This window comes from Rhinolophus ferrumequinum, chromosome 25 (assembly GCF_004115265.2).
Source record: "Rhinolophus ferrumequinum isolate MPI-CBG mRhiFer1 chromosome 25, mRhiFer1_v1.p, whole genome shotgun sequence".
NCBI classification, from domain to species: Eukaryota; Metazoa; Chordata; class Mammalia; order Chiroptera; family Rhinolophidae; genus Rhinolophus; species Rhinolophus ferrumequinum.
The window spans coordinates 34,841,811-34,869,148 of NC_046308.1; the positions used below are offsets into that span (position 1 = coordinate 34,841,811).

Below are 27,338 nucleotides of genomic sequence, written 5' to 3' on the forward strand. Positions count from 1 at the left end.
CTTCGCAGTATCCCGTCTTCAGTTCTCAGCTGCCTGCTGACTATTTGAAGTGAACCTCCTGTCTCCTAGAGATTTATTCAGTTCTTTGCTTATTCTCAGGTAGTATTTGAGTTTTAAAGGGCACTCTGTTTCTCTCTTTTTAGTCAAACCAAATTTCTCTCAAAGCAGGTGGCTTGCTGGGGTTTATTTTTTGTAGTTGTTACCTCAGGAAGCTTTGCTGACATCTCTGTAATTGCTCAATAATTAAACAAAGCAGCTACAGTAATCTATCAACACAACCTAGAATTTTATATTGGATTTATTCTCACCACAGAGTCTGACTTCCACGTCATCAGTACTGCTGTACAGGTGGGAGAAGAAAATATTAGGAAATTTAAGTCTCCTTTAGTTTTCTCTTTCCTCATTTTCTCTGGGTATATTTAAACCAGTGCAGGAGGGGTGGGCACTGGAGTTAAGGGATGGCCAGAAGACGGTCTCCTCTGTCTTCACCTTCTGCCTCTCTATAGCCAGGAACCTTATGCCTATTTCTCTGTCACAACCCCCACTCGTTCTTCTCCCCCTCCTTCTGTTTGCATTTGTGACAGCAGTGTCAAAATTAGCATTATTTATTCTGGAAATATCTGGCCCAGAAAAGATTCATAGGTTAGGAAAACATAAACTTTGGTAGCCCCGGCTGAGAGTGGAAGATGTTGCCCCATGTCTCCGGCTTGTGGTCCACAAAGACAGCCACATGGTCCATCACGTCGTCCACCAGAACCATCAGTCTACTTCGTTCACTTTCTTCTTCTCTGTGGATCAAAGCAAATTCCGCTTTCAACTTGTCCACAATGTTACCCTTTTGGCTCCCCCTGTATCAGGTGAAACGATAACACAGCTTCTCCACTTCGCAATGTTTTCCCCAACCCACTGCAGGACTGCAGGCTCCACGTACAAATCATCCACAGGAATATCTAAGAATCCCTGTATGCAGGTCCATCATGATGGTGTGATCCCCCCCTAGCCACCGAGAGCATATTGGATGCAAGTTTTGCATAAATGGAGCATGACTCTTGTCCTTTTTATCTTGTCCGGTGTATGGAAAATACATGGTCATTGCATTCACCTTGGATAACAATACACTCTTGTAGTTTGTCGTTAATTCCTTTGCAGCCACTTTGGATGATTTAGACACCTGCTCCTCTCACACTTTTCGTTAATTCGACTCTGGTATGCTGGTTGCTGAGCTCCTAACTGGCTGGCATCCATGCACCCACACGGGTCCTGATGCCAGCTGCCACTGAAGGGAATGTGTTGGGCACGGTCAGGTGCGCTGCTTAAGGGTATGTGGTGCAGGTGGTGGTGGCTGCTGCGGCACCAGGATTAACTAGTTTAAGCTCCAAATACTTTGGTTTCGTCTTGCTCAAAAAGTGTAGTTGAAATCAAGCTTACAACTCACAACAGAATTTGAGGTATTTGAGAATAGACGATGATTGTTGACCGAAGTGTCCTTGAGAATGCAAAGCACTGGGCTGGTATTTTCCTTTGTTACAAAGATAAAGGAAAAGGTTGGGAGAGTTTATGTGTCAGTTCCCATAAAGGGAGGGAGAGCAAAGAGCATTAGCCATGTGGGATGGAGGTACTGCTTAAGCCAACTGTGGACATTCTCTGTATCTTGTCACCATAAAATAGATTTTCTGGCTTATTTATTTACTAAGGAGGGCAAGAAGCTTTTCTGTGCTACATTGCATTTAATTTTAAAGACAATTTTTTTGTTCTCTGTAGTCTAATCTTCAGTTAAAATTTTTAAATATAGTTGGTATACAATATTATAATAGCTTCAGGTGTATAATATAGTGATTCCACATTTATATACCTTACAGTGTGATCACCACACGGAATCTAGCAGTCATCTATCACTGTGCAAACTTATCACAATACTATTGACTATATTCCCTTTCACCTTTTCCACCCATCCCCCCCACAGTGATGATCAGTTTGATCTCTGTATGTCTGTTTTTGTTTTGTTAGTTCATTTGTTTTTTTAGATTCCCCATACAAGTGAAAGAATATGGTATTTTTTGTTCTCTGACTTATTTCACTTAGCTTAATATCCTCTAGGCCATTTATGTTGTTGGAAATGGCAAGATTTCATTCTTTTTTATTGCTGAGTAATATACCATTGCATATATGTACCATATCTTCTTTACTCATTCATCTATCAATGGACACCTAGGTTGCTTCCATATCTTGGCTAGTGTAAATAATGCTGCAGTGAAAATAGAGGTGCACATATATTTTCAAATTAGTGATTTCATTTTCTTTGGATAAGTATCCAGAGGTAGAATCTCTAGGTTGTACGGTAGATCTATTTTTAGTTGTTTGAGGACTCTCCATGCTATTTTCCATAGCATCTGCACCAATTTGCGGTCTCACCAACAGTGTACACGGGTTCCCTTTTCTCCATATCGTTGCCAACACACATTATTTGTTGACTTTTTGATAATAGCCATTTTGACTGGTGTGAGGTGGTATCTAATTGTGGTTTTGATTTGCATTTTTGTAAGGATTAATGATGTTAAGCATCTTTTCATATGTCTGTTGGCCTTCTGTAAGTCTTCTTTGGAGAAGTGTCTCTTCATGCCCACTGCCCACTTTTTAATTGGATTTTTGTTGTTGTTGTTATTGAGTAGTATGAATTCCTTATATATTTTGGATATCAACCGCTTATTGGATATATCATTTGTGAATATCTTCTCCCATTTAGTAGGTTGCGTTTTCATTTTGTTGATGGTTTCCTTTGTTGTGTAGAAGCTTTTTAGTTTGATGAAACCCCATTTGTTTAGTTTTGCTTTTGTTTCTCTTGCTTGAGAGGACATATCCATAAAGATATTACTAAGACTATGTCAAATAGTTTGCTACCTCTGTTTTCTTATAGATGCTTTATGGTTTCAGGTCTTATATTTAAGTCTTTAATTCATTTTAAGTTTGTTTTTATATATGGTATAAGAAAGTGGTCCAATTTCATTTTTTTTGCATGTATCTGTCCAGTTTTCCCAACACCACTTGTTGAAGAGAATGTAATTTCTCCATTGTCTATTCTTGCCTCCTTTGTTGTAGATTGACCATATAAGCACAGTTTGTTTCTGAGCTCTCTCTATTTTTTAATTAATTAATTAATTTTAAATTTATTGGGGTGACAATTGTTAGTAAAATTACATAGATTTCAGGTCTACAATTCTGTATCACATCATCTATAAATTACATTGTGTGTTCACCACCCAGAGTCAGTTCTCCTTCCATCAGCATATATTTGATCCCCCTTACCCTCATCTCCCACTGAGCTCTCTATTTTGTTCCATTGATCTATATGTCTGTTTTTTGTGCCAGTACCATACTGTTTGATTATCATAGCTTTGCAGTATAGTCTGAAATCAGAGAGCATGGTACTTCCAACTTTGTTCTTCATTCTCAAGATTGCTTTGGCTGTTTGTGGTCTTTTGTGATTCCATATAAATTTTAGGATTATTTGCTCTAGTTCTGAGTAGAATGTCATTAGTATTTTGATATCAATTGCATTGAATATGTAGATTGCTTTGGCTACTATGGCCATTTTAACAATATTAATCCTTCCAATCCATGAACATTGTATATTCTTCCATTTATTTGTGTCTGCTTCAATTTCTTTCTTTAATGCTTACAGTTTTCAGAGTGTAGGTCTTTCACCTCTTCAGTTAAGTTTATTCCTAGGTATTTTAATCTTTTTGATGCAATTGTAAATTGTTTCCTTTGTTTCTCTGTCTGATTGCTTACAGCAGAACATCAGAAAGCTTTGAGTTATTTTCTGGCATTTTTCAGTTATACATATCAAAACAACACACACACACGCACACACACACACACCCACACAAACCAGAAAATGCTGGTCAACAGACTTTTTTGAAGAATGTCTTCTGTGTGCCAGGAGCACTGAGTACTGGGGCCACAGATGACAGAAGACAAACCTCACCCTCGTGAGGCTAACTATTCCGAGAGGCGGATAGACAGAAAGCACACAATTCTAATACATGATGGCAAAAAGAAAGACAGATGTGCACAGGTATTTGGGTACCACAAGAAGTTTTTTTTTTTTTAAGTTTATTGGGGGTGACAATTGTTAGTAAAATTACATAGATTTCAGGTGTACAATTCTGTATTACATCATCTATAAATCCCATTGTGTGTTCACCACCCAGTCAGTTCTCCTTCCCTTACCATATATTTGATCCGCCTTACCCTCATCTCCCACACCCCTCCCCCCTTACCCTCTGGTAACCCCTAAACTATTGTCTGTGTCTATGAGTTTTTCTTTCTCATTTGTTTGTCTTGTTCTTTTGTTGTTTTTGGTTTATATACCACATATCAGTGAAATCATATGGTTCTCTGCTTTTTCTGTCTGACTTATTTCGCTTAGCACTATACTCTCAAGATCCATCCATGTTGTCACAAATGGTCCTATTTCATCTTTTCTTACTGCCGAATAGTATTCCATTGTGTATATATACCACAAGAAGTTTTTTAAGAGCTAACATAGTGACGTGAGTTAGATCTAAAAATTTCTCCAATTGTCAGCTCTTCAAACTGCATTCTATTTTAGCCTGACTAAATTGAGGAAAGAAAAGTCAGATTGCTTTACTAATAAAGAAAACAGGAGAATTTTCAAGCCTTCTAATGTTCTAAGAAAGTTTTCCATGTTCATCATAATTTATTTTACAGGTCTGCCAGTTTAGAAGCATTTTATTTTCCTTTTACTAGTCACATAGTTATACTTTTATTCTAAATGCATTGTGTAGTTTTTGTAAAGCACTTTCCTCTAGGTTATCTCACAGGTTTGTACCATGTGGTGCTTTGCATGTGGCTGCGAGTTCATAGATAACTGCTGAGCTGAGTCCAGCTGAACGGAATTGAATTCATTATCATTTGTGTAATGTGAGACGTAACTTGACTATTAAAGGTCATTCAAATCCCAGCTTTGTCACCAACCTGCTGCGTGACTTTACACAAGTCACGGAAACCTCTATGCCCTAGCTTTGTTATTGCCAAAGTAGGGATTATAATGGTACTTGCTTTATGAGGCAGTGAGAGTTGACATAATACATGTTAACATTTAGAACAATGCCCGGCACATGAGTGTTATTTGCTATTAATAACAGAGAAAATAAAAACCTGATGAAAATGAATCACCTTAGGATAAGGCTTTTAATATTCTTACAGACAATTCTCATCCAACTTGTACCTTAATGGATCAGGTTATCTGCAAGGAGAGAAGCCTGCTTAATGGATACCCCATAGAGTAATTTTTCTTTCTCTCTTGTACCATTTAAACACCTGGCATTTTTCCATAATCAAACCTGCACTGGAGCAGAGAGCAATCTTTCCACCTCAATCTGATCACTTATTAATTTCCATTCATAGGGGAAACACTCTTGACAACACATTTTAATCTTGATTTTACTTAGAGCCACGTATGATTTTCTATTTCCTTAATTAATGAACACATTTAGTAGATTCAATACCAAAGGAAAAACCAAAGACACATTTGAGTGACACTGAACCAGAGATGGCAGCCGAGATGGACTGCCTGCCACTGAAAACTTTATTTAGAGATCCCAGCACTTGAGTATCATCCTTGAGCACTTGAGTATCAGCTGAGGGACAGAGCTGAAGCTGTCTGCTTCATCTCCCTTTGCTAGGAGCTGCCACATGTGATATGCAGCATATCCATTTTATTACTGTTCGAATCTTTTGGAGGTGATGATTAATTTACTTGATGTTTGAACGTTTGTAAGGAGGAAACTTAAAACTAGGGATCTGAAGATTTCTTACCAGCAAGAATAAGTTTGTCATCTGTCCCTCTATCTGTCTTTATCAATAATATATTGTCATGCGTCAAATTAATTACTGGGAGATTACTGAGTCCATTTTATAGCTCAAATGAGCATTTTCCATTTCCTATAATAAACATCTTATGACTTAAGTAAACAAATAGTTTTCTAAAACAAGCATGGTTTATAAGTAAAAGTGGCTAAATTTTCACTTTTACAAATTTTGTTGCTTTTTATTAACTATCAATAAACCTTAGTCTTAGTCTGCTCAGGCTGCCATAACAAAATACCATAGACTGGGTGGCTTAAGCAACAGATATTTATTTCTCACAGTTCTGGACACTGGAAGCCCAAGATCAGGGTGCTATCATGGTCAGATCTGGTGAGGACTTTCTTCCTGGCTTGTGGTTTTCTTTATGATTATTCTGCTTAGGCATTATTAAATATCTTGGATTTGAGGTAAACGCCTTTACATCAAATTTTAAATGTTTTGGCCATTATTTCTTCAAAATTTTTCTACCCTCTCTTTTCTGAGACTCCAACTACAGGTATACTGGACCATTCAATATTGTCTCAAAGGATACTGATGCTCTGTTTATTTAATTCTCTCTGTCCTTCATTCTGGATAATTTCTCTTGCTATGTATTCAGGTTCAATGATCTGTTCTTCTGTAGTATTTAATATACTGTTAATTCATCCAGTGTATTTTTTTTAAGTTCAGATATTATATTTTTAATCACTGGAAGTTCCATTTGGATGTATTGTAAATCTTTAATTTTTCTTTTTATCATGCTCATGGTTTCCTCAACCTTCTTTACCACATAGAGTATAATTATAATAGTTATTAATATTTTAACATTTTTTTTTGTGATTTCCTTCATCTATATTACATGTGAGTATGTTTCCACTGATTGAGTTTTCTCCTGGTTGTGCATCATACTTGCCTGCTTTTTGTATGGCTGGTACTTTTTTATTGAATGCTGGACATTGTGAATTTTATGTTGTTGTTTGCTGGATTTGCTGTAATTCTTTAGATATTTTTGGGCTTTGCCGTGGGATGCCACGAAGTTACTTAGAATTAGTTTGATCCTTTCAAGAATTTTTAAAAAATCTTTGTTAGAGGTAGTATGGACCTCAGTTCCCTTATTATGACTCTACTGGACTCCCTGGACATTAGAAAATCATCTTTCCACTCTAGCTGGTGGGATGTGAAGTATTCCCAGACCTGTTGCAAGCCCTGAGGATTTTTTTTTTTTTTTTTACCTTTTTAGTGGTTATTTCCCTGGCTTTGGTAGTTTTCTTATACGCATGCACAGTTCTGAACTCAGCCAAAGACTCAAGGGGACCTCTTTGCAGATATCTGGAACTCCCTATATAGATTTCTCCTCTCTGGTACTTTGTTCTACAAAGTAGCTACCTTGGTCCAATTTAGCTGCCTTGTCTCCCCTCTCCCCCATATTTGATCTCTATTTACTCAACTTAGCTAGAATGCTGGGTTCTATTTGGATTCTCCTCCTTGTGCTGCACCGTGGAAGTTGCTTGCAGGCAGTAGTGAACTCATGCAATCATAGGGCTTATCTTGTTGGCTTCCTTTATCTCAGGAATCATAGATCTGTGTTGCTTGCTGTCCAATGTCTGAAAAATATTGTTATAAATATTTTTAAATGAATAATGGATATCCTTTCCAAATATTTTTGTCTGGTCTAGTTTTCTAGCTGTTTAAGGCAAGAGGATAAATCTGTTCCATATTGCTCCATCTTGGCTGGATGAAGTCCTCTAGATTTTAAGATTATAGAAACTGCCCTAACTTTCATCTTATTTATATGCCTACATTTTTTAAGGATAAGTATGAGAAACTGGATAATATATAACTTGCTATAGTATGGACAATTAATTTAAAATTATAGATTAATTTATGAGGAATTCTCTGAAATTAGATAAAACATATATAAATATGAGAACCAGGCAAGGAACCTGAAATTTTTTTTTTGGAATCTTATGTAATATCAGTGAAAGAATAAGAGTTTTATGATCAACATAATTAATACAACATACATAATATAATATAATTTCCTAGTTATGGTTTTTTTTTAAATTTTCTTTCTTTTTTTTTTTTTTGAGATTTCATTGGGGAAGTGGAACAGGATTTTATTGGGAACAGTGTGTACTTTCAGAATTTTTTTCCAAGTCAAGTTTTTGTCCTTCAATCGCAGCTCAGCTCCAGGTCCAGTTGTCATTGTTAGTTGCAGAGGGCACAGCCCACCATCCCTGTGGGAGTCCAACAGGCAACCTTGTGGTTGACAGGATGCGCTCCAACCAACTGAGCCATCCGGGAGCTTAGCGGCAGCTCAGCTCAAGATACCGTGTTCAATCTTAGTTGCAGGGTGAAGAGCCCACCATCCCTTGGGGAGTCGAGGAATCAAAATGTCAACCTTGTGGTTGAGAGCCCACTGACCCATGTGGGAATTGAACCGGCAGCCTTCTGCGTTAGGAGCATGGAGCTCCAACCGCCTGAGCCACTGGGCTGGCCCCCTAGTTATGGTGTTGATGCTTTAGGTGGTAATGTAGTTGCACCCACAAAAATTAATACCATGATACTTTATTTTATTAAAAAAATTTTCCTTAAAGGTCACTAGAAGCATAGTGACAGAAACTGTGTCCTAGATTCATTATAGGTATCCTATCATATTTTTCTCACTAATACAAAGGGATCTAGCATATATTTTTACTACCAATTATTTCCATTTCTTACTTCTTAAGACCATATAGCATTTTACTCCTTCCATCTGACAACTTTTCCTCATGAACACAATCAGAATAAGCTAAAGATCTGTTTTCTTTTTGGCAACCAAGTATGATGCATAACCAGGAGAAAATTCAATCAATAAAAACATACTCACATGTGATGTAGATAAAGGAACTAGCAGAAAAGAATGTTAAAATACCTATTATAATTATACTCATGTGGTAAAGGTTGAGAAAACCATGAGCATAAAAAAACAAGTTTTTTTATGGATATTGAAAAACTGATTCTAAAGTTTATATGGAAAGCAAAAGATTGAGAATAGCCAACATGATGTTAAAGAAGAAGAACAAAATTGGAGGACTGATGTTACTTGACTTCAACATTTAATATAAAGCTACATTAATCAAGACAGTATGTTATTTTCAAGAGAATAGACAAATAGATCAATGGAACAGCAATAGAGCCCAGAGATATAGTCAATTAATCTTTGACAAAAGAGCAAAAGCAATACAATGGAGCAAAGATAGTCTTTTCAACAAATGGTACTGGAATAATTGGACATCCACGTGTAAAAAAAAAATCTAGATACAGACCTTGTAGACTTCACAATAATTAACTTAAAATAGATCATAGACCTAAATATAAAATGCAAAACTGTAAAACTCCTGGAAGATAAAATAGGAGAAAACCAAGGTGGCATTGGATATGGTGATGGTTTTTTACATACAACACCAAAGACAGGATCCATGAAAGAAATAATCAGTGGACTTCAATAAAATTTTAAAAATTCTGCTCTGTGAAAGACAATATCAAGAGAATAAAACAACAAGCCATAGACTGGGAGGGAAATTGACAAAAGACATATCTTAGAGAGATCCAGTCAAGATGGTGAAGTAGGTAAATGCTGTGCCTACCTCCTCTCATGACCACATTAAAATTACAACTAAACTACAGAACAACCATCATTGAGAATCGCCAGAAGTCTAGCTAAACCAAAGCCCGACAACTAACGACATACAGAAAAAGCAACCTTGAGACTGGTAAGAGGGGCGGAGACGTGGAACAGGCTGGTCCCACACCCTCATGTAACTATTAAAAAGCAGGAGGGATATCTCAGTTGTGGAGAGCCTTCCTCCAGAGGAGGAAGGGGTTCCAGCCCCACACCAGGCTTCCCCGCTCAGGGTTTCAGTGCTGGGGAGAGAAGTCCCCATAACTTCTGGCTATGAAAACCAGCAGATGTTGTGGCTGGGTGAAATGAAGAGTGACTGCAGCACCCGCTGTTCCTTTAAAGGGTCCATGTACAGACTTACTCGCTTACAGACTCACTTGCTCTGATCTCCAGCACTGGTGCAGCACCTTGAAAGGTGCCAGAGACAAATGGGGAGGAACTGAATTGTCTGGGTTCAGGCAAGGGCTGTAGGGGCAGCTTTCTCCTGGATGGATGAACTGGTGGAAGCCCTTGGTCTTTGTTGAGCCCTGCTCCCCTCCTGGCATGCAGACACTGGCGGCTGCCATATCTGAGTCTCCATTAACCTGACTAACATCATTTGCTCACTCTGCTCTGGTGAGTCCGTGAGACCCCCCCACCCCCCTCCCCCCAAGTTTCAGGCACACCCAAGCTGCTTCCAGTAGCTTTTCCATATAAATACCCTGTCTTGGCTCATGCTGTGGACTGCCCTAAAATCTCTCACAGGTTCACAAAACCCAAACAAGCAGCATCTGGCTTTGTCATGTCCCTACATTTGGCTGAACAGACATAAGCCCAGCACTAATGAGAGCCAGCCTTGGTTTGCAGCTTGGCTTCTTGAATTACTTCCAAGCCCAGCACAGGTGGCAGTCATCTGCAAATTGCTTTGTGGCTTATGCCAGGTGGCCCTGGGCAGGGCACAAGCTACAGTTGAACTTGGCCAGTGGTGGGGCCCCTCCCAGGAGCCCCCCAGGGCTGGCATGCCAGTGGCCAGCATTGGACAAGCAAGAGCACCACCCGGCTGCCTCAAAGGATGACACACCCAAAGGGTAGACTGTGCAGGCACCAGAGCCCTGCTAAAGTGAATCCTGCTCCATAGAATCAGCCCCTGCACAACAGCTGCTGAACTGTAGTCAGAGCTAGTCCTCACAACCAGTGAACCTGAGGGTCAATTCCTCCGACTGATGCAAACAGTACCCAAGGTTCAACTATGACAGGAGTGCACACACAACCCACACAAAGGACACACCTGGAGCTCACCAGGAAGACTGCACCCCACAAGACACCTACTACATAAGGCAGCTCTACTAAGATGCAGAGGCATAGCAGCCCTACCTAATGCATAGAAACAAACACAAGAAGGCAATCAAAATGGAGAGACAAAGAAATATGTCCCAAATGAAAGAACAGAACAAAGCTTTAGAAAAAGTACTGAACAAAATAAAGACAAGCAATCTACTAGATGCAGAGTTCCAAGTACTTGTTTCAGATGCTCAATGATTTTAGTGAGAACTTCAACAAAGAGATAGAAAACATAAAAAAGAACCAGTCAGAAATAAAGAATACAGTAACTGAAATAAAGAATACATCAGAGGGAATCAACAGTAGATTAGACGAAGCAGAGTATCGAATCAGTGATTTATTTTATATATATATATATATATATATATATATATATATATATATATATATATATATTTTTCAAATCAGTGATTTTGGAGACAAGGAAGCAGAAAGCACACCAAAAAAAAACAGCAAAAAGAAAAAAGAATTAAAAAATCCAAGAATAGTTTAAGGGGCTTCTGGGACAACATCAAGGATACCAACACTTGCATCATAGGGATACCAGAAGGAGAAGAGAGAGAGAAAAGAATTGAAAACCTACTTAAAAAAACAATGGTGGAAAATTTCCCTAACGTGGTGAAGGGAATGAGTATGTAAGCCAAGGAAATGCAGAGAGTCCCAAACAAATGAACCCAAACAGCCCCGCATCAAGGCTCATCATAACTAAAATGGCAAAGGTCAAAGACAAAGAAAAAAATCTTAAAAGCAGCAAAAGAAAAACAGCTAGTTAACTACAAGGGAGCTCCCATAAGACTGTCAGCTGATTTCTCAAAAGAAATTTTGCAGGCCAGAAGGGATTGGCAGGAAATATTTGAAGTGATTAAAAGCAAGGACCTACAACCAAGATTACTCTGCCCATCAAAGCTATCATTTAGAATTGAAGGACAGATAAAGAGCTTCCCAGAGAAGCAAAAAAGCAAAAGGACTTCATCAAAACCAAACCAGAATTACAAGGAATCTTAGAGGGACTTCTTTAAGATGAAAAAAAGAGAAAAAGATAGAAAATATGAATAATAAAATGGCAATAACTACATATCTATAAATAATTACTTTAAATGTAAATGGATTAAGTGCTCCAATCAAAAGGCAGGGTAGCTAAATGGACAAGAAAACAAGACACATATTTTCCTGCCTACAATGGACTCATTTCAGATTTGAAGACACACACAGACTGAATGTAAAGGGATGGGAAAAAGATATTTCATGAAAATGGAAAAAAATGAAAAGAATCTGGGGTAGCAATACTTATACCAGACAAAATAGACTTTAAAACAGGCTATATAACAAGAGACAAAGAAGGACCCTGTAATCCCACTTCTGGGTATTTATCAGAATAAACCCAAAATGCTACTTTGAGGGGATGTGTGCATCCATATGTTCATTGCAGCATTGTTTACAATGCCCAAAATATGGGGGCAGCTTTAGAGTCCGTCAATGGATGAATGGATAAAAAGGAGGTGGTACATATATACAATAGAATATTGTTCAGTCAGGGAATGTAATGGGTTCTTGCCATCTACAGTGGCAAGGATGAACCTGGAGGGTATTGTGCCAAGTAAACTTTATCATACAGAGAAAGACAGATGCAGTGTGATATCGCTTATATGTGGAATTGAAAGAACAAAACAAATAAACAAACAAAACAGAAATAAACTCACAGATACAGAGAACATTTTGATGGTTTCCAGATTTGGGGTAGGGGGTGGGTGAAAAAGGGGAAGGAATTAAGAAGTACAAATTGGGGGGCAGCTGGACTGCTCAGTTGGTTAGGGCATGAACTCTGAACAACAGGGTTGCCGGTTCGATTCCCACATGGGCCAGTGAGCTGCACCTTCCACAACTATATTGAAGGCAACGAGCTGCCACTGAGCTTCCAGAGGGGGGCCGAAGTTGGTTAGAGTGTGAGCTGTCAACAACATGGTTGCCGGTTCAATTCCCACATGGGATGGTGGGCTGCGCCCCCTGCAACTAAGATTGAAAACAGCGACTGGACTTGGAGCTGAGCTGTGCCCTCCACAACTAGATTGAAGGACAACAACTTGGAGTTGATGGGCCCTGGAGAAACACACTGTTCCCCAATAAAAAATAAAAAAAAATAAAGAAGTACAAATCGGTTGTTACAAAGTAGTCACGGAGATGTAGGATATAGCATAAGGAATATAGTCAATCATATAATAATCATGTGTGGTATCAGATGGGTACTAGATTTATCAGGGTATTAAATAGAAGGGGCATTGGGGGGGCAGAGTGAAAAAGGTGAAGGTATTAAGGAGTATAGATTGGTAATTACAAAATAGTCTCAGGGATCTAAAGTAAAGCTTAGGGAACATAGTCAATAATATGGTAATAACTATGTATAGTGCCACATGGGTACTAGTCAGGGGGATCACTTCTTAAATTATATAAATGTCTAACCACATGCTGTATACTGAAATTAATATAAAATAATAGGGGAATCACTTCTTAAATTATATAAATGTCTAACCATATGCTGTATACCTGAAATTAATATAAAACAACATTGAATATCAACTGCGATTGAAAAATTTTAAAGGGGGAGGGAAAGAGATTCAAATTTACAAGTATAAAATAAATGTCATGGGGATGTAATGTACAGCATAAGGAATGTAGGCATTAATATTGTGATAGTGTGGTACAGTGTTAGATGGTTGCTGGATTTATCATGGTGATCATTTCTTTAGGTAGATAAATGTATGTACACCTGAAGCTAATGTAATATTGTATGTTAGCTATATTTTAATAAAAATCTTAAGAAAAAGACATATCTCATAAAAGACATTCAAAAAGATATCTTAGAACTCAACAATAAGAAAACAAAAAACTTGATTAAAAAAATGGGCCTAAGACCTTAACAGACACCTCACCAAATATATACAAATGGCAAATAAATATGTGAAAAGATACTCCACATCATATTTCATCAGGGAAATGCAAATTAAAACAACAATGACATACTATTATATACCTATTAGAATGACCATAATTCAGAACACTGACAACACCAAAGACTGGTGAGCATGTGGAGCACAGGAATTCTTGTACATTACTGGTGGGAATGCAAAATGGTACAACTAGTTTGGAAGATAGTTTGGATGTTTCTTACAAAACTAAATGTACTCTTACCGCTCAATACAACAATCAAGCTCCTTGGTATTTACCCACATGAATTGAAAACTTATTTCCACTTAAAACCCTGCACACAAATGCTTATAGCATCTTTATTCACAATTTCCAAAGCTTTATTCATAATTGCCAACATTTGGAAGCCACCAGGATGTCCTTCAGTAGATGAATGGATAAACTGTGATGATGAAATGTTGTTCAGCAATAAAAAGAAATGAACTCTCCATTTTACGAGGCCAACATTACCCTGATTCCAAAACCAGACAAAGACATTACAAAAAAACGAGAACTACAGGCCAATATCCCTAATGAACACAGACTCAACAATACTCAAAAAAATATTAGCAAACAGAATTCAGCAATACATTAAAAAGATCATACACCATGATCAAGTGGGATTTATTCCTGCTATGCAAGTTTGGTTCAATATCTGCAAATCAATTAAGGTGATACACTACATACACAAAATAAAAAATAAAAAACCATCATATGGTCATATCAATAGATGCAGAAAAAACATTTTACAAAAATCCAGCATCCATTTATGATAAAAACTCTTATGAAATTGAGAATAGAGGGAATATATCTCAACATAATAAAGGCCATATATGACAAACCCACAGCTAATATTATACTTAATGGGAAAAAGCTAAAAGCATTCTCCTTAAGATCAGTAACAAGACAAGGATGCTCACTCTCACCACTTTTATTCAACATAGTGCTGGAAGTCCTATCCACAGCATCCACATGGGAAAGGAAGAAGTAAAACTCATTATTTGCAGATGACATGATACTGTACATAGAGAACCCCAAAGATTCCACCAAGAAACTATCAGAACTGATAAATGGATTCAGTAAAGTACTAGGATACAAAATTAATATTAAGAAATTGGTTGCATTTTTATACACCAATAACGAATATCAGAAAGAGAAATTAAGAAAACAATACTATTTACAATTGCATCAAAAATACTTAGAAATAAATTTAACCAAGGAAGTAAAAGACCTGAACTTAGAAAATTATAAGACATTGAAGAGAGAATTTAAAGAAGACACAAATAAATGGGAGCATAAGCCATCCTCACAGATAGGAAGGATTAGCTTCATTAAAATGTCCATACTACCTAAAGCAATCTATAGATTCAATGCAATTCCTATCAAAATACCAATAGTACTTTTCACAGAACTAGAACAAATAATCCTAAAATTTGTATAGAACCATAAAAGACACTGAATAATCACGGCAATGCTGAGAAAGAAGAACAAAGTTGGAGGTATCATGCTACCTGATAGCAAACTATACTACAAGGCCACAGTCATCCAAAGAGCATGGTATTGGCATAAAAACAGACACATAGATCAGTGGAACAGAATAGAGATCTCAGAAATAAATCCATTCCTATATGTTCATTCAATCTATGACAAAAAAAGCAACAATTTACACTGGCATAAAGACAGTCTATTCAATAAATGGTGCTGGGAAACTGGATAGGTATATGGAAAAAGAAAAGAAACTAGACCACCTTCTTATGCAATATACAAGAATAAACTCTAAATGGAGTAAATACTTAGATGTAAGACCTGAAACCATAAAACTCCTAGAAGAAAATACAGAAAGTATACTCTCAGACATTACTGTTAGTAATATTTTTATTGATATACCTCCTCGGGCAAGGGAAACAAAAGAAAAAAATAAACATGTAGGATAGCATCAAACTAAAATGTTTTTGCACAGCAAAGGAAACCATCAACAAATTGAAAAGACATCTTACCAAATAGAAGATATTTGCCAATGATACATCTGATAAGGGGATAATATCCAAAATTTATAAAACTCATACAATTCAACACGAGGAAAAAAACAACAATTCAATTAACAAATGGGCAGAGGATCTGAATAGATATTTCTGCAAAGGGGACATACAGATGGCCAATAGACATATGAAAGGATGCTCAATGTCATCAGTCATCAGAGAAATGTAAACAAAAACTACCATGAGATATGATATCACCTCACTCCTGTCAGAATGGCTGTCATCAATAAATCCACAAACAACAGTGTGTAGCAAAGGGAAGCCTTGTGCACTGTTGGTGGGATTGCAAATTGGTGCAATCACTATGGAAAACAGTATGGAGGTTCCTCGAAAAATAAAAAATACAGTTATCTTATGATCCAGCAGTTCCATTCCAAAACACTAATTCAAAAAAAATATATGCACCTCTATGTTCACTACAGCACTATTCAAAATAGTCAAGATATGGAAACAACCAAAATGCCACCAATAGACAATTGGATAAAGAAATTGTGGTACATTTATACAATGGAGTCTTACTCTGCCATAAAAAAGAATGAAATCTGACTGTTTGCAACAACATGGATGGGCTTAGAGGGTATTATGCTAAGTGAAATAAGTCAGACTAAGAAAGACAAATACCGTATGATCTCCTTTATATATGGAAATCTAAAGAACAGAATAAACAACAATCAAAACAGAAATAGATTCATAGATACAGAGAAGAAACTGATGGTTGCTAGATGGGAGGGGGTTTGGGTAGATGGGTGAGAAAAGTGAAGGGATTAGGAAGTACAAATTAGGAAGTCACAAAATAGTCACGGGGATGTGAAATACAGTATGGGGAATACAATATATGGTCTATATTATACTAATACTATATATATCGGGTTGGGACTACACTTCTCAGGGGGAATCACTTCTTATATAAATGCCTAACCACTGTGCTGTACACCTGAAACTAATATAAAATAATATTGAATGTCAACTATTATATATATATATATATATATATATATATATATATATAGTCATGGGATGTAAAGTAAAGTATAGGGAATATAGTCAATTGTATTGTAATTCCTATGCACGGTGTCAGATGGGTAGTAGACTTATTGGAGTTATCACTTTGTGAGGTGTTTAAATGTCTAATCATTCTGTTGTTTTGGACACCTGAAACTAAAAAAAGAGAAAGAAATGAGCTATCAAGCCATGAAAAGACATGGAGAAACTGAAATGCATATGACTAAGTGAAAGAAGCCAATCTGAAAAGGCTACATACTGTATGGTTCCAACTATGTGACATATTCTGGAAAAGACAAAATTATGGAGACAATAAAAGATCAGTGGTCACCAGGGTTTGGGAGGAGAGAAGATGAATAGGTGGAGCACAGAGGATTTTTAGGGCAGTGAAAATACTCTGAATGTATTTTAATGGTGGATATATGTCATTATACATTGGTCTAAACCCCTAGAATTCACAACACGGAGAGTGAACTGCAATGTACACTACGGACTTTGGGTGATTATGATGTATCAGTGTCAGTTCATCCTTGGTTAAGAAAAAAAGAGTGCCATTCTGGTGAGTGATGTTCGTAATGGGTGGACTCCATATGTGGGGGAGAAAGAAATATATGGGAAAGAAATATATGGGAAGTCTCTGTATCTTCCTCTCATTTTCATTGCAAATCTAATGCTGCTCCAGAAAATAAAGTCTTTAAAACACACACACACACACACACACACACACACACACACACCGAATGCTAAAGAAAACTAAGAATAAAGGTAAAACCTTGAAAGCAGCCAGAGAGAAGTGATCTATAAACTAAAGGGGAACCTCACTTGGAATTACAGCCAATTAATGAGACATGAAATAGAACTCTATTTTATGGAGGCCAGAGGAAGTAGCACAATATTTTTCAAGTGCTAAAAGAAAAAAAATTTCCAAGTTCAAGGAAAACTTATTTCCCTTTAGTCACATAACACTTCTAACACCAGATATGTAGGTTTTTCCACACCAAGCATTTCTCCAACTCTAAGCACATACCAACTGGGTATTCTACAATTTAACTCAGCTCTGATACTAACTGCTCAGAGTTAGCACAGACCCACAACTTAAGGGCCCAGACCCACATGCCCCCCCCCCCTCTATTTCAGAGGCCAGTTCCAGGTTGTCACCTGCACTTTCTGATTGACTGGCTACAAATCAGAGTCCCATGACTTCATGTTTGATAATCTATTAGAACTGCTCACAGAACTCTGGGAAACTTAGGTTTACTGGTTTATTATAAAGGATACAACTCAGAACAACTAGATGTAAGAGATGCATAGGGCCGGGTACGGGGAAAAGGCATGAAGATTCCATGCCCTCACTGGGCTCACCACCCTCCAGCACCTCAACGTGTTTACCAACCCGGAAGCTCCCTGAACGCTTTCAGTTAAGGTTTTTATGGAGGCTTCATTATGTAGGCATGATTGACCAAACCATTGACCATTGGTAATTAACCCGACTCCCAGTCCCTCTCCCTCAGGTTGGGGGACTGAAAATTCCAACCCTGTCATCACACGGTTGTGTCCCCTAGCACCCAGCCCCTAATCCTTAAGAGGTTTCCAAAAGTTATTTCATTAATAAAAACTCACTCAGGTGTGGTTGAAAAAGACTTGTTGTGGGTAACAAAAGATCTTCTCATCCCTGTCACACAGGAAATTCCAAGGATTTTAGGAGTTCTGTGCCAGAAACTGGGAATGAAGATTAAATATGTATTTCTTGTTATATCACATTATTGCACAACTGCAAATTCTATATCTGCCAAAAGTATCTTTCAGGTAAAGAAGTAGGATAGTCATGTTATAGAAAATGAAGAGAGGGTTCAAGTATTTGACAAAATCCAACACCGTTCACAATAAAAAAAAAAAAATCTCAGCGAATTAGGAATAGAAGGGGACTACTTCAACTTGAGAAACAACATCTATACAAACCCCACAGCTAATATTATATTTAATGGCAAAAGACTGAATGTTTTTTCACCTAAGACTGGGAATAAGGTAAGGATAACAGCTCTCTCCACTCTTATTAATATAGTACTAGAAATTCTAGCTATTACAATAAGATTTAAAAAAAAAGAAATAAAAGACATAGAGGTTGGGAAGAAAAAAAAACTGTGTGTATTTGCAGATGACATGATTGCCTATGTAGAAAATTCCAAAGAATTGGATTTTCAATTCCTAAAACAATCTCTCAGAATTAATGTATGTTTAACAAGTTCACAGAATACAAATCAATACAAGAAATCCAGTTCCATTTCTGTATGCTAACAGTGAACATGCTGAAACTGAACTTAAAAATATAATACCGTTTAAAATTGCTCAAAAGAAAATGAAATACTGTGATATAAATCTGACAAACATGCATAGGATCTGTATGTTGAAAAATCACAAAATTTTGATGAGAAAAGTGAAAGAAGACTTAAATAAATGAAGAGACATAGCATGTTCATGGATCGGAAGACTAAACATACTGAAGATGTCAATTCCCCTCAGTTGGATCTATAGGTCTAATGCAATTCCTATCAAAATGTTAGCGTGGCTTTTTGTAGAAGTAGACAAGTTTATTCTAAATTTTATATGTAAAGGCACAGACCCTATAATAGTTTTAAAAATCTTGACATAGAAGAATAAAGTTTTGTGGCTGTAAATCCAAATTTATTAAACAAGGTATATTCAAAGAAGTTAAATATTATGCTTCGGTGTAAGATGCAGAAGGTCACAAGAATGCATTGCTTTCCACTTAAGAGTGAGAAAATTTTCCTTCATTATAAAAATTTCAGGAGCTGAGGTTTCAAGGAGGAAAGTGTGCCTGTAGTGAGTAAGATAAGAGAACACACACACACACACACACACACACACACACTTCTCTGAAAAGTATAGCACTGATTTCAACCTCATGTCACAGGCTTGTTCTTTCAAGCGGGAAGGAAAAGCAAAGGTTTCAAAGAGAAAAGATCAGAAGATTTCTCTTTTCATCACAGGAACTTCAAATTGAGCTTGTCCAAAACTGGGTTCGTCACTCTTCTACCTCTATTGGAACCTCTATCACTTCCTGTGTTTCTGATTTCAATAAATGTCACCACTGTCTACCCAAGTCATTTAAGCCTGAAATGTGGTGGTCATCTAGATTCCTCTCTTTGTATCACCTGACTCATCCAATCAATTTTTAAGAGCTACCAATTTTACCTCAATTTTTTTTCTTGAATCCACTCCCTCTTGCTTAGTATTCCTACCAGAACTACTCAAGCCCTCATCCTTGCATCACCAGGTCTATTGAGGTGACTTGTCTCTTTTCCATTTAGCCTCCACCTTGCAGCCAAGTAATCTCCATAAGGCTAAATTGTGACTTAGTTTCTGCTTGAAATCTCTGAAAAGAGACTGAGATGCTTCGCATTGCATCCACAATGCTTCCTGATTCACCTTCTCCCAATTTGATCTCTTCAGCTTTATCTCCTGCTACTGTTTAACTAAAGAATTCCAAATTGCAGTTCTTCCACATAGTGTGTAAATAAACACTTGAAGCTATTCCCACTGATAGGAACAGCATTCCCACTTTTCTTCTCTCTGATAATTCTCATTCACCAAGATTAAGTTTGAGAAAACTATACTCTTCCAGGGTAGCCTGTGCCCCTCGCCTGTCCGTCCTTAGCACCCTGTGGAATCTTTATTTTGGTATTTACACCTCGTATTCAAACTATTTCATTGTGCGGACGACCCGTTTGTTAGCCTAAAGCGCTGTCTGGAACCAAAGGGCCCTTGCTAAAGTTGCTGAACCTACCGAATGAAAACTTCCCTGCTCCCTGGTACACGGCGGGGGCTAAGTTGTTCTCCTTTCCTCCCACTCATATTCGCCTTCCTGTCCCTATTGGCTGGTGACACGCAGTTTAAGGAAACTCGAGGTCAGGGCGCTAACCCGGGACACCTCCTCCTACTTACCTGGCTGAAAGTCTTCTGCGCTCAAGCGGTTTGGCGCCTTGGGTGGGATGAGGGGCTCTGCCCTTCTGGCCGCCTAGAGCCCCAGACCGCTACTTGACCCTGCCCGGGAGGCTCCCGGACCCCGTGCGGGGCTGCGGTGGAGGCTCGCAGATCCTCGGCTACAGGCGCGCAGCGGTCCGAAGCGTGGCTGGTCCCCGCTGCAGGGAGGCGGCGAGAGCAGAGCGGGACCTCTGCGCCCCGGCCGTGCGGTGATGGATTCCTCGCCACGCTTCAGGTGACGGCCGCTGCCTAAGCCGACTTACATGGGGCAAAAAGACCTGGCTGGTCTGGAACGCCCTCCTGGACGCTCAAGTCTGCTGAGACTCTTCTTATCCGCTTCCCTTACAAGCTTTCTCTCCTCCAGCTTTCTTCTACCCCTACCTTAGTTATGTCCGCCCTGCGGAGGGTCTGTCCATTGCTCCAGATGGAAGAAAATCAGGGTGTGGAGGCTGACAAGGTGCTCCAGTTGCCAGATATTGCGTCCTTCCCGAACGTGGTGGATGAAATGCTCCCTGTCATTGAGCCCCTTACCCTTCCCACGTTTCCCCCAGGACCCCATCACCCAGTGCAGCAGGCTTCTAGCACTGAATGTGTGTCCCCAGTTTTCCGTCCTGACTGAGAGGGACTGTGGGACCGCCCTGGTTTTGTGGGGGACCTCGATGGACCCAGGCAAAGCCTCAGCCTTCTTGTGCATTAGGCTAACCTAGGTGACCTGCCTGTGACGGGAGCCACCTCTGTGCTTCTCGCCTGTAACCTGCCTCTAGGGCAGCTTTCTGATCTGAATAGTTGAATGAGGCCAGGGCTGACCCTCCTCCCCCCCCCATTATTATTTCTTTCTTTTTTCAGCACGTGTCTTTCCTGGAAAAGAATCGTGTGCAGCTTTTTCCTGCCATTTATTTTATCAGGTCTTGCTCCTTCGAGAAAATATAAAGAGTATCTTATATCTGGAGAAGTGCGGCCGCAGCTGCCACAGTACAGGTTTGCCTTAGCGGGAGGGCCGGGAGCTTTCTCTCCTTTCTTGGAGAAAATAATATCAGAAGCATGCGCTGAGCATGTTCTGCTAACAGGAACTTCTTTTTCTCCAAGGGCTTCATCTCTCTCTCTGTCTCTCCCTCCCTCCCCCCTCCTTCCCTCCCTCTCTCTGTCTCTCTCTCTCTCTCTCCCCCTCCCTCGCTTCCTCTCTCTCTCTCTCTCTCTCTCTCTCTCTCTCTCTCTCTCTCTCTCTCTCTCTCCCTCCCCCTTCCTCACTCCCTCCCTCTCTCAGTTTCTCTTTCTCTCAGCAGGTTTAATTGGTCTCATCTGACCCCTCTTGAGCTGAAAAACCGATCTATGGGACTTCAGACTGAAAGCATAGCTGGGAGTAACCCATACTTCACACTGGGGGGGCACAAGTTCCTGATCTTTGGGGGCTCCATCCACTATTTCCGAGTGCCCAGGGCTTACTGGAGGGACCGTCTCCTGAAGCTGAAGGCCTGTGGCTTCAACACTGTCACCACGTGAGTGCTGTCCCCAGTCCTCCACAATCTGCTTCTCTACAGGGGCTCATAACATCTGCACCCAGGCTCAGAGCTGGTTTGGGGAGCCTGACCTGAGGGCTCACCTTCTGAATAATCATGCTCAGCATGCGCTTTTTATGCTTAAGGGTCACTTACATCTCATACTTAGTCTGATGAGGTGGAAGCCTTGGATAATGGTTTAATGGTAAAAATATAAAAGGAGTAAGTGATTTCTTCAGGAATGTGTCTAGTGGAAGAGACATTGGGCTCCTTAGGAGCACTCAGTTTAATGACATATGTTTAAAGTATACATGGGGAATGAATACATGGTGTTTTTAAAACAATTCTTGTTTATGTATTTGGAGATGGACATATAAAGGAATAGTAGTATCAAAATGAACATGTAAGAAAATACTAGAATCACTAACGTGAAGTTAAATGGGAATGAATGCGGTAGTTAAACGATCAGACAGACCTGCTCTTCAGTTCCAGCTCTGCCCCCAACCAGTGCATGGCTGGGCCCTGGTGTGTTCGTCTGTAAATGGGCAGAGTAGTAATTACCTCGTAAGGTTGCATTAATGATGAAATAAGATAAAACCTTTCTATTATTTATATGAAAAATGCCTATCACAATGCCTGGCACATACATGTACTCAATTATGGTGGCTAAAAGAAATACAAGCCCAGTTTAGTCCATTAGAAGAATTTAAATATAAATTTAACATGATATTTAGCATGATTACACATGTAGTGACAAAAGGTAACAAGTATTTAGGGTTTACAGATGGCTAGGCATTTTCTAAGTATTTTCACAAAACTGCTTAATCCTCACAACTGTCCTGTGAGATGGACAGTATAATTCCCATTGTGCAGGGGAAGAAATGGAAGCACAGAAGGCTAGCTTGCTCAGGAGGAGTGTCTCCTCCCAGTATCTCTATGAAGTGTGACCACACAATTGTGAATGTGGATGCCACCCAAGTCACACATGGAGCAAAGGCTACTGCCTGTGCACAGATGATCAGTCAAATAAAAACCATACCCAAAGCAAAAATCATATTTGAATTAGGAATAGTGAAGTTCCCTTCATAGCAGGCCTATTTCCAGAAAAGTCTCGAAACTCAAAAAATTGGGAGTCAGTAAAGTGCATTGAAAGGTGAGCCCAAAGAAAAAAATTCTGTGGAAGGCTGCATTGTGGCAGCTGCATGCAAAAGGGTGGGTGGTTAACATCAGGGGAAGGGTATTCCTCAGGTTAGAGGAAAGGCAGGGAAACCAACCCTGAGTGTAATGATCCTGCCATTGCCAGAACACAAATGCTAATTTAAATATATCTACTATTACAAAGTAAGAGTACCAATTTTAGTTATTCAATGACCATATATATAGTATTTATACACAGCCAGGCTATGTTTTAAACTGGAAAATATTAATATTAATTCACTTCATCTATATAGCAATTCTATGTGGTGTGTAGTGTTATTATCACTGAGAAAACTCAGGCAAACAGAGGTTAAGACCTTTTCCCAAAGTCGCGTATAATAATAGTGGAGCTATGCTTTGAATTCAGTCAGGCTCCAGGGCCCAGCTGCTAAACAATTCAGCACCTTTCACAATTGTGGAAGAGTAGAGACTGAGGATTATGTTCACAAAACTTCGCAACTCTCATTGTAAAGTCCTATAAAGTCTAAGTGCCCTTTCAGTATATTTTATCATTTCTTTGTTGCAGAACATATTTTTCTGTTTTCTTACTTGTCTCATAATTACCATTTATTTTTAAAAATATTTTTATTAAAAACTATAGCTAACGTACAACATTATATCATTTTCAGGTATACACCATAGTTAGTCAACATTTATATAGCTAAAGAAGTGATCACCATGATAAGTCCAGCAACCATCTGACCACACTATCACAGTACTATTAACTATACTCTCCATGAGGTACATTATATCCCCATGACTTATTTGTTTTCTACCTGGAAATTTGAACCTCTTATACCCCTTCACCATTTCCTCCCTTTTTACATTTTTCAATAACAGTTGACATTCAGTATCATTTTATATTAATTTCAGGTATACAGAATAGTGGTTAGACATTTATATGAGGTGTGATCAGAAAATAGGTGAATGTTTAAATTTAAAAAATTGTTACAGTAAAAGACACATTGCAATTAACCCCCCTCAGAATACTCCCCCTCGCTTTGCACACACTTATCCCATTGCTCTTGGTACTTTCTGAAGCAGTTCTGGAAATCCTCTTTCATGAGTATCTTTAGTTGAGCTGTTGTGGTTGCCTCAGTGTCCTGAATTGATTCAAAACACTGACCTTTCATGGTCATTTTGACTTTAGGGAAGAGCCAAAAGTTGCATGGTGCCAGATCCGGTGAATAAGGTGGATGAGGACATGCCGTAATGTTTTTATTTGACAGAAATTCCCGTACCAGAAGCATTGTGTAACATGGAGCCTTTCCATTGTGATCACAAAATATGGTGAATGATGCTGCTGAGTGCCATCCAATGGAAGGACAGTGATCTTCAATATGGGAAGAAGTGCATCAAACCTTATTAACAGTGTGTGACAAGTTTCAACTTGTTTGGTGCAGTTAGTTGCGTGTGAACTACGGTTGAGAGAAGGTGTATTTTAACGTGTGCTGTAAATCATGCTCCATTTCTGTCACACATTGCTTCTGATACATGGCAATTTCTGTCAAATAAATACATTATGGTGTGTCCTTATCCACTGTATTTACCAGATCTGGCACCGTGTGACTTCTGGCTCCTCCCTAAAGTCAAAATGATTCAGGACATCGAGGCAGCCATGACAGCGCAACTAAAGAAGATCACGATAGAGGACATCCAGAACTACTTCAGAAAGTGGCAAGAAGGGGAATATTTTGAGGGGTTAATGGCAATGTGTCTTTCACTGTAATAAATTTTTAAAAATTTAAACATTCACCGTATTGTTTGATCACACCTCATATAATTTAAGAGGTGACCCCCTCCCCGACTAATCTAGTATCCACCTGGCACATTACCGTATCATTGACTATATTTCCTATGTTTTACTTTACATTCCCATGACTATTTTGTAACTACCAATTTGTACTTCTTAATCCCTTCTTCTTTTTTATCCTGTCCCAAACCCCCTCCCATCTATCACCCCAACAAATGTAGTACCCATCTGACACCATACATAGTTATTATAATACTTTTGGCTATATTCCTTATGTTATACCCTATATCCCCATGGCTACTTTGTAATAACCAATTTGTACTTCTTAATCCCTTCCCCCTTTTTAGCTACCCCTACCCCGACCCCCCAATATTCCTCCCATCTGGCAACCTTCCAAATGTTCTCTGTATCTATGAGTTTGTTTCTGGTTTGTCTGTTTATTTGTTTTGTTCTTTAGATTCCACACATAAGTGAAATCACATTGTATTTGTCTTTATCTGTCTGACATACTCCACTCAGCATAATATCCTCCAGGTCCATCAATGCTGCCACAGATGGCAAGAACCCATACCCTCCCATGGCCAAACAATATTCCATTATATATATATATATATATATATATATATACACCATTTCCTCTTTATCCATTCATCAATTGACAGACACCTAGGCTGCCTCCATATCTTGGCCATTGTAAACAATGCTGCAATGAACATATGGATGCACATGTCCCCTTGAAGTAGCATGTTGGATTACTTCAAATAAATACCCAGCAGTGGGATTACTGGGTCCTTTGTCTCTTGTTATAACCTTTGTTTTAGAGTCTGTTTTGTCTGGTATAAGTATTGCTACTCCAGATTACTTTTTTCTCATTTCCATTTGCATGCTATAATTTTTCCCATCCCTTTACTTTCAGTCTGTGTGCATCTTTCAATATGAAGTGAGTGTCTTATAGGCAGCATGTGTTAAGGGTCTCGTTTTTTTGTCCACCCTGTCTTTTGATTGGAGCATTTAATCCATTTACATTGAAAATAATTGTTGATAGATATGTAGTTATTCATATTTTATTATTCATATATATAATTCACATGTATATATATATATATATATATATACGCAGCAAGAGAATTAATATGTATATATATATAATTCTCTTGCTGCGTTTAGGATTCTCTCTTTGTCTTTCACCTTTGCCATTTTAATTATGATGTGTTTTGGGTTCATCTTGTTTGGGATTCTCTGCACTTCCTGGGCTTGTATGTCTATTTTCCTCACTAGGTTAGGGAGTTTTCAGTCATTATTTCTTCAAATAGGTTTTCAATTCCTTGCTCGCTCTCTTCTCCTGGAACTTCTATGATGTGAAAGTTGTTATGCTTGATGTTGTCCTAGAGGTCTCTTAAACTATCCTTTCTGTTTCTTGATGAGATGTTTATCACCAGCAATTATAAAGATTTGTTGTTTTCATGGTCAGGCTGTGGGATTTTGTTAGTTAACATCAGGAAAAGTAAAGGCAGTCCTGAGAAACTCAGACTTACACTATAGAAAGGGAAGAACTGAAAAGTGGCAGCAAAACACTATGGGGAATGTAACATAATATTTTATATCTGTAACTGTGTTAATTATATTAATTCCAAAATATTTGTTTCCTTGCTATTTTGGGTTAATTTTACATTTGTTGTTATGGATTATATTTATGATATACTGAATTTTTAAAAAAGAAATAACCACCAGGTGTCCTCAGACACCTACACCATTGACCAGCAAGACCACAGAAATATAAAAACTGCACCGCAATCAGAAGCCCCTTTCCTTGTAGTTGACATTCATTATTGTTCAGCTTCAGCTTCAGGTGTACAGTGCAGTGATCAGGCATCTACATCATCCCTGAAGTGGTCTCCCTAACAAGACAAGTGTCCATCGGATACCCTATAAAATCTTTACAACATTATTGATTACATTCCCCAAATTGACTTTCATAACCCTGTGGCAATCTTGTGGTTACTGACTGCTTTCTAATCCCCTCACCTTCCTCC

The 27,338-nt window shown here is 38.5% G+C and overlaps 1 protein-coding gene and 1 pseudogene across 7 annotated transcripts in view; one reads left to right on the forward strand and one right to left on the reverse strand.

Annotated features, from left to right (window-relative positions):
• Positions 1-384: 384 nt before the first annotated feature.
• LOC117017357 (ribose-phosphate pyrophosphokinase 2-like) lies at positions 385-10,080 on the reverse strand (annotated as a pseudogene).
• Positions 10,081-20,830: 10,750 nt separating this feature from the next.
• Positions 20,831-27,338, forward strand: part of LOC117017553 (beta-galactosidase-1-like protein 3) — an 85,609-nt gene continuing 79,101 nt past the window's right edge. For 4 of the 7 annotated variants that reach the window (XM_033097932.1, XM_033097935.1, XM_033097934.1 and 1 more), the window contains exons 1-3: positions 20,831-21,094; positions 21,706-21,837; positions 22,140-22,355. In XM_033097932.1, the coding sequence (XP_032953823.1) occupies positions 21,072-21,094; positions 21,706-21,837; positions 22,140-22,355 (371 nt within the window). In that variant the 5' untranslated portion in view covers positions 20,831-21,071. The remainder of the gene's footprint in view (positions 21,095-21,705; positions 21,838-22,139; positions 22,356-27,338) is intronic. The other 3 variants (XM_033097933.1, XM_033097937.1, XM_033097938.1) reach the window with 2 other exon arrangements.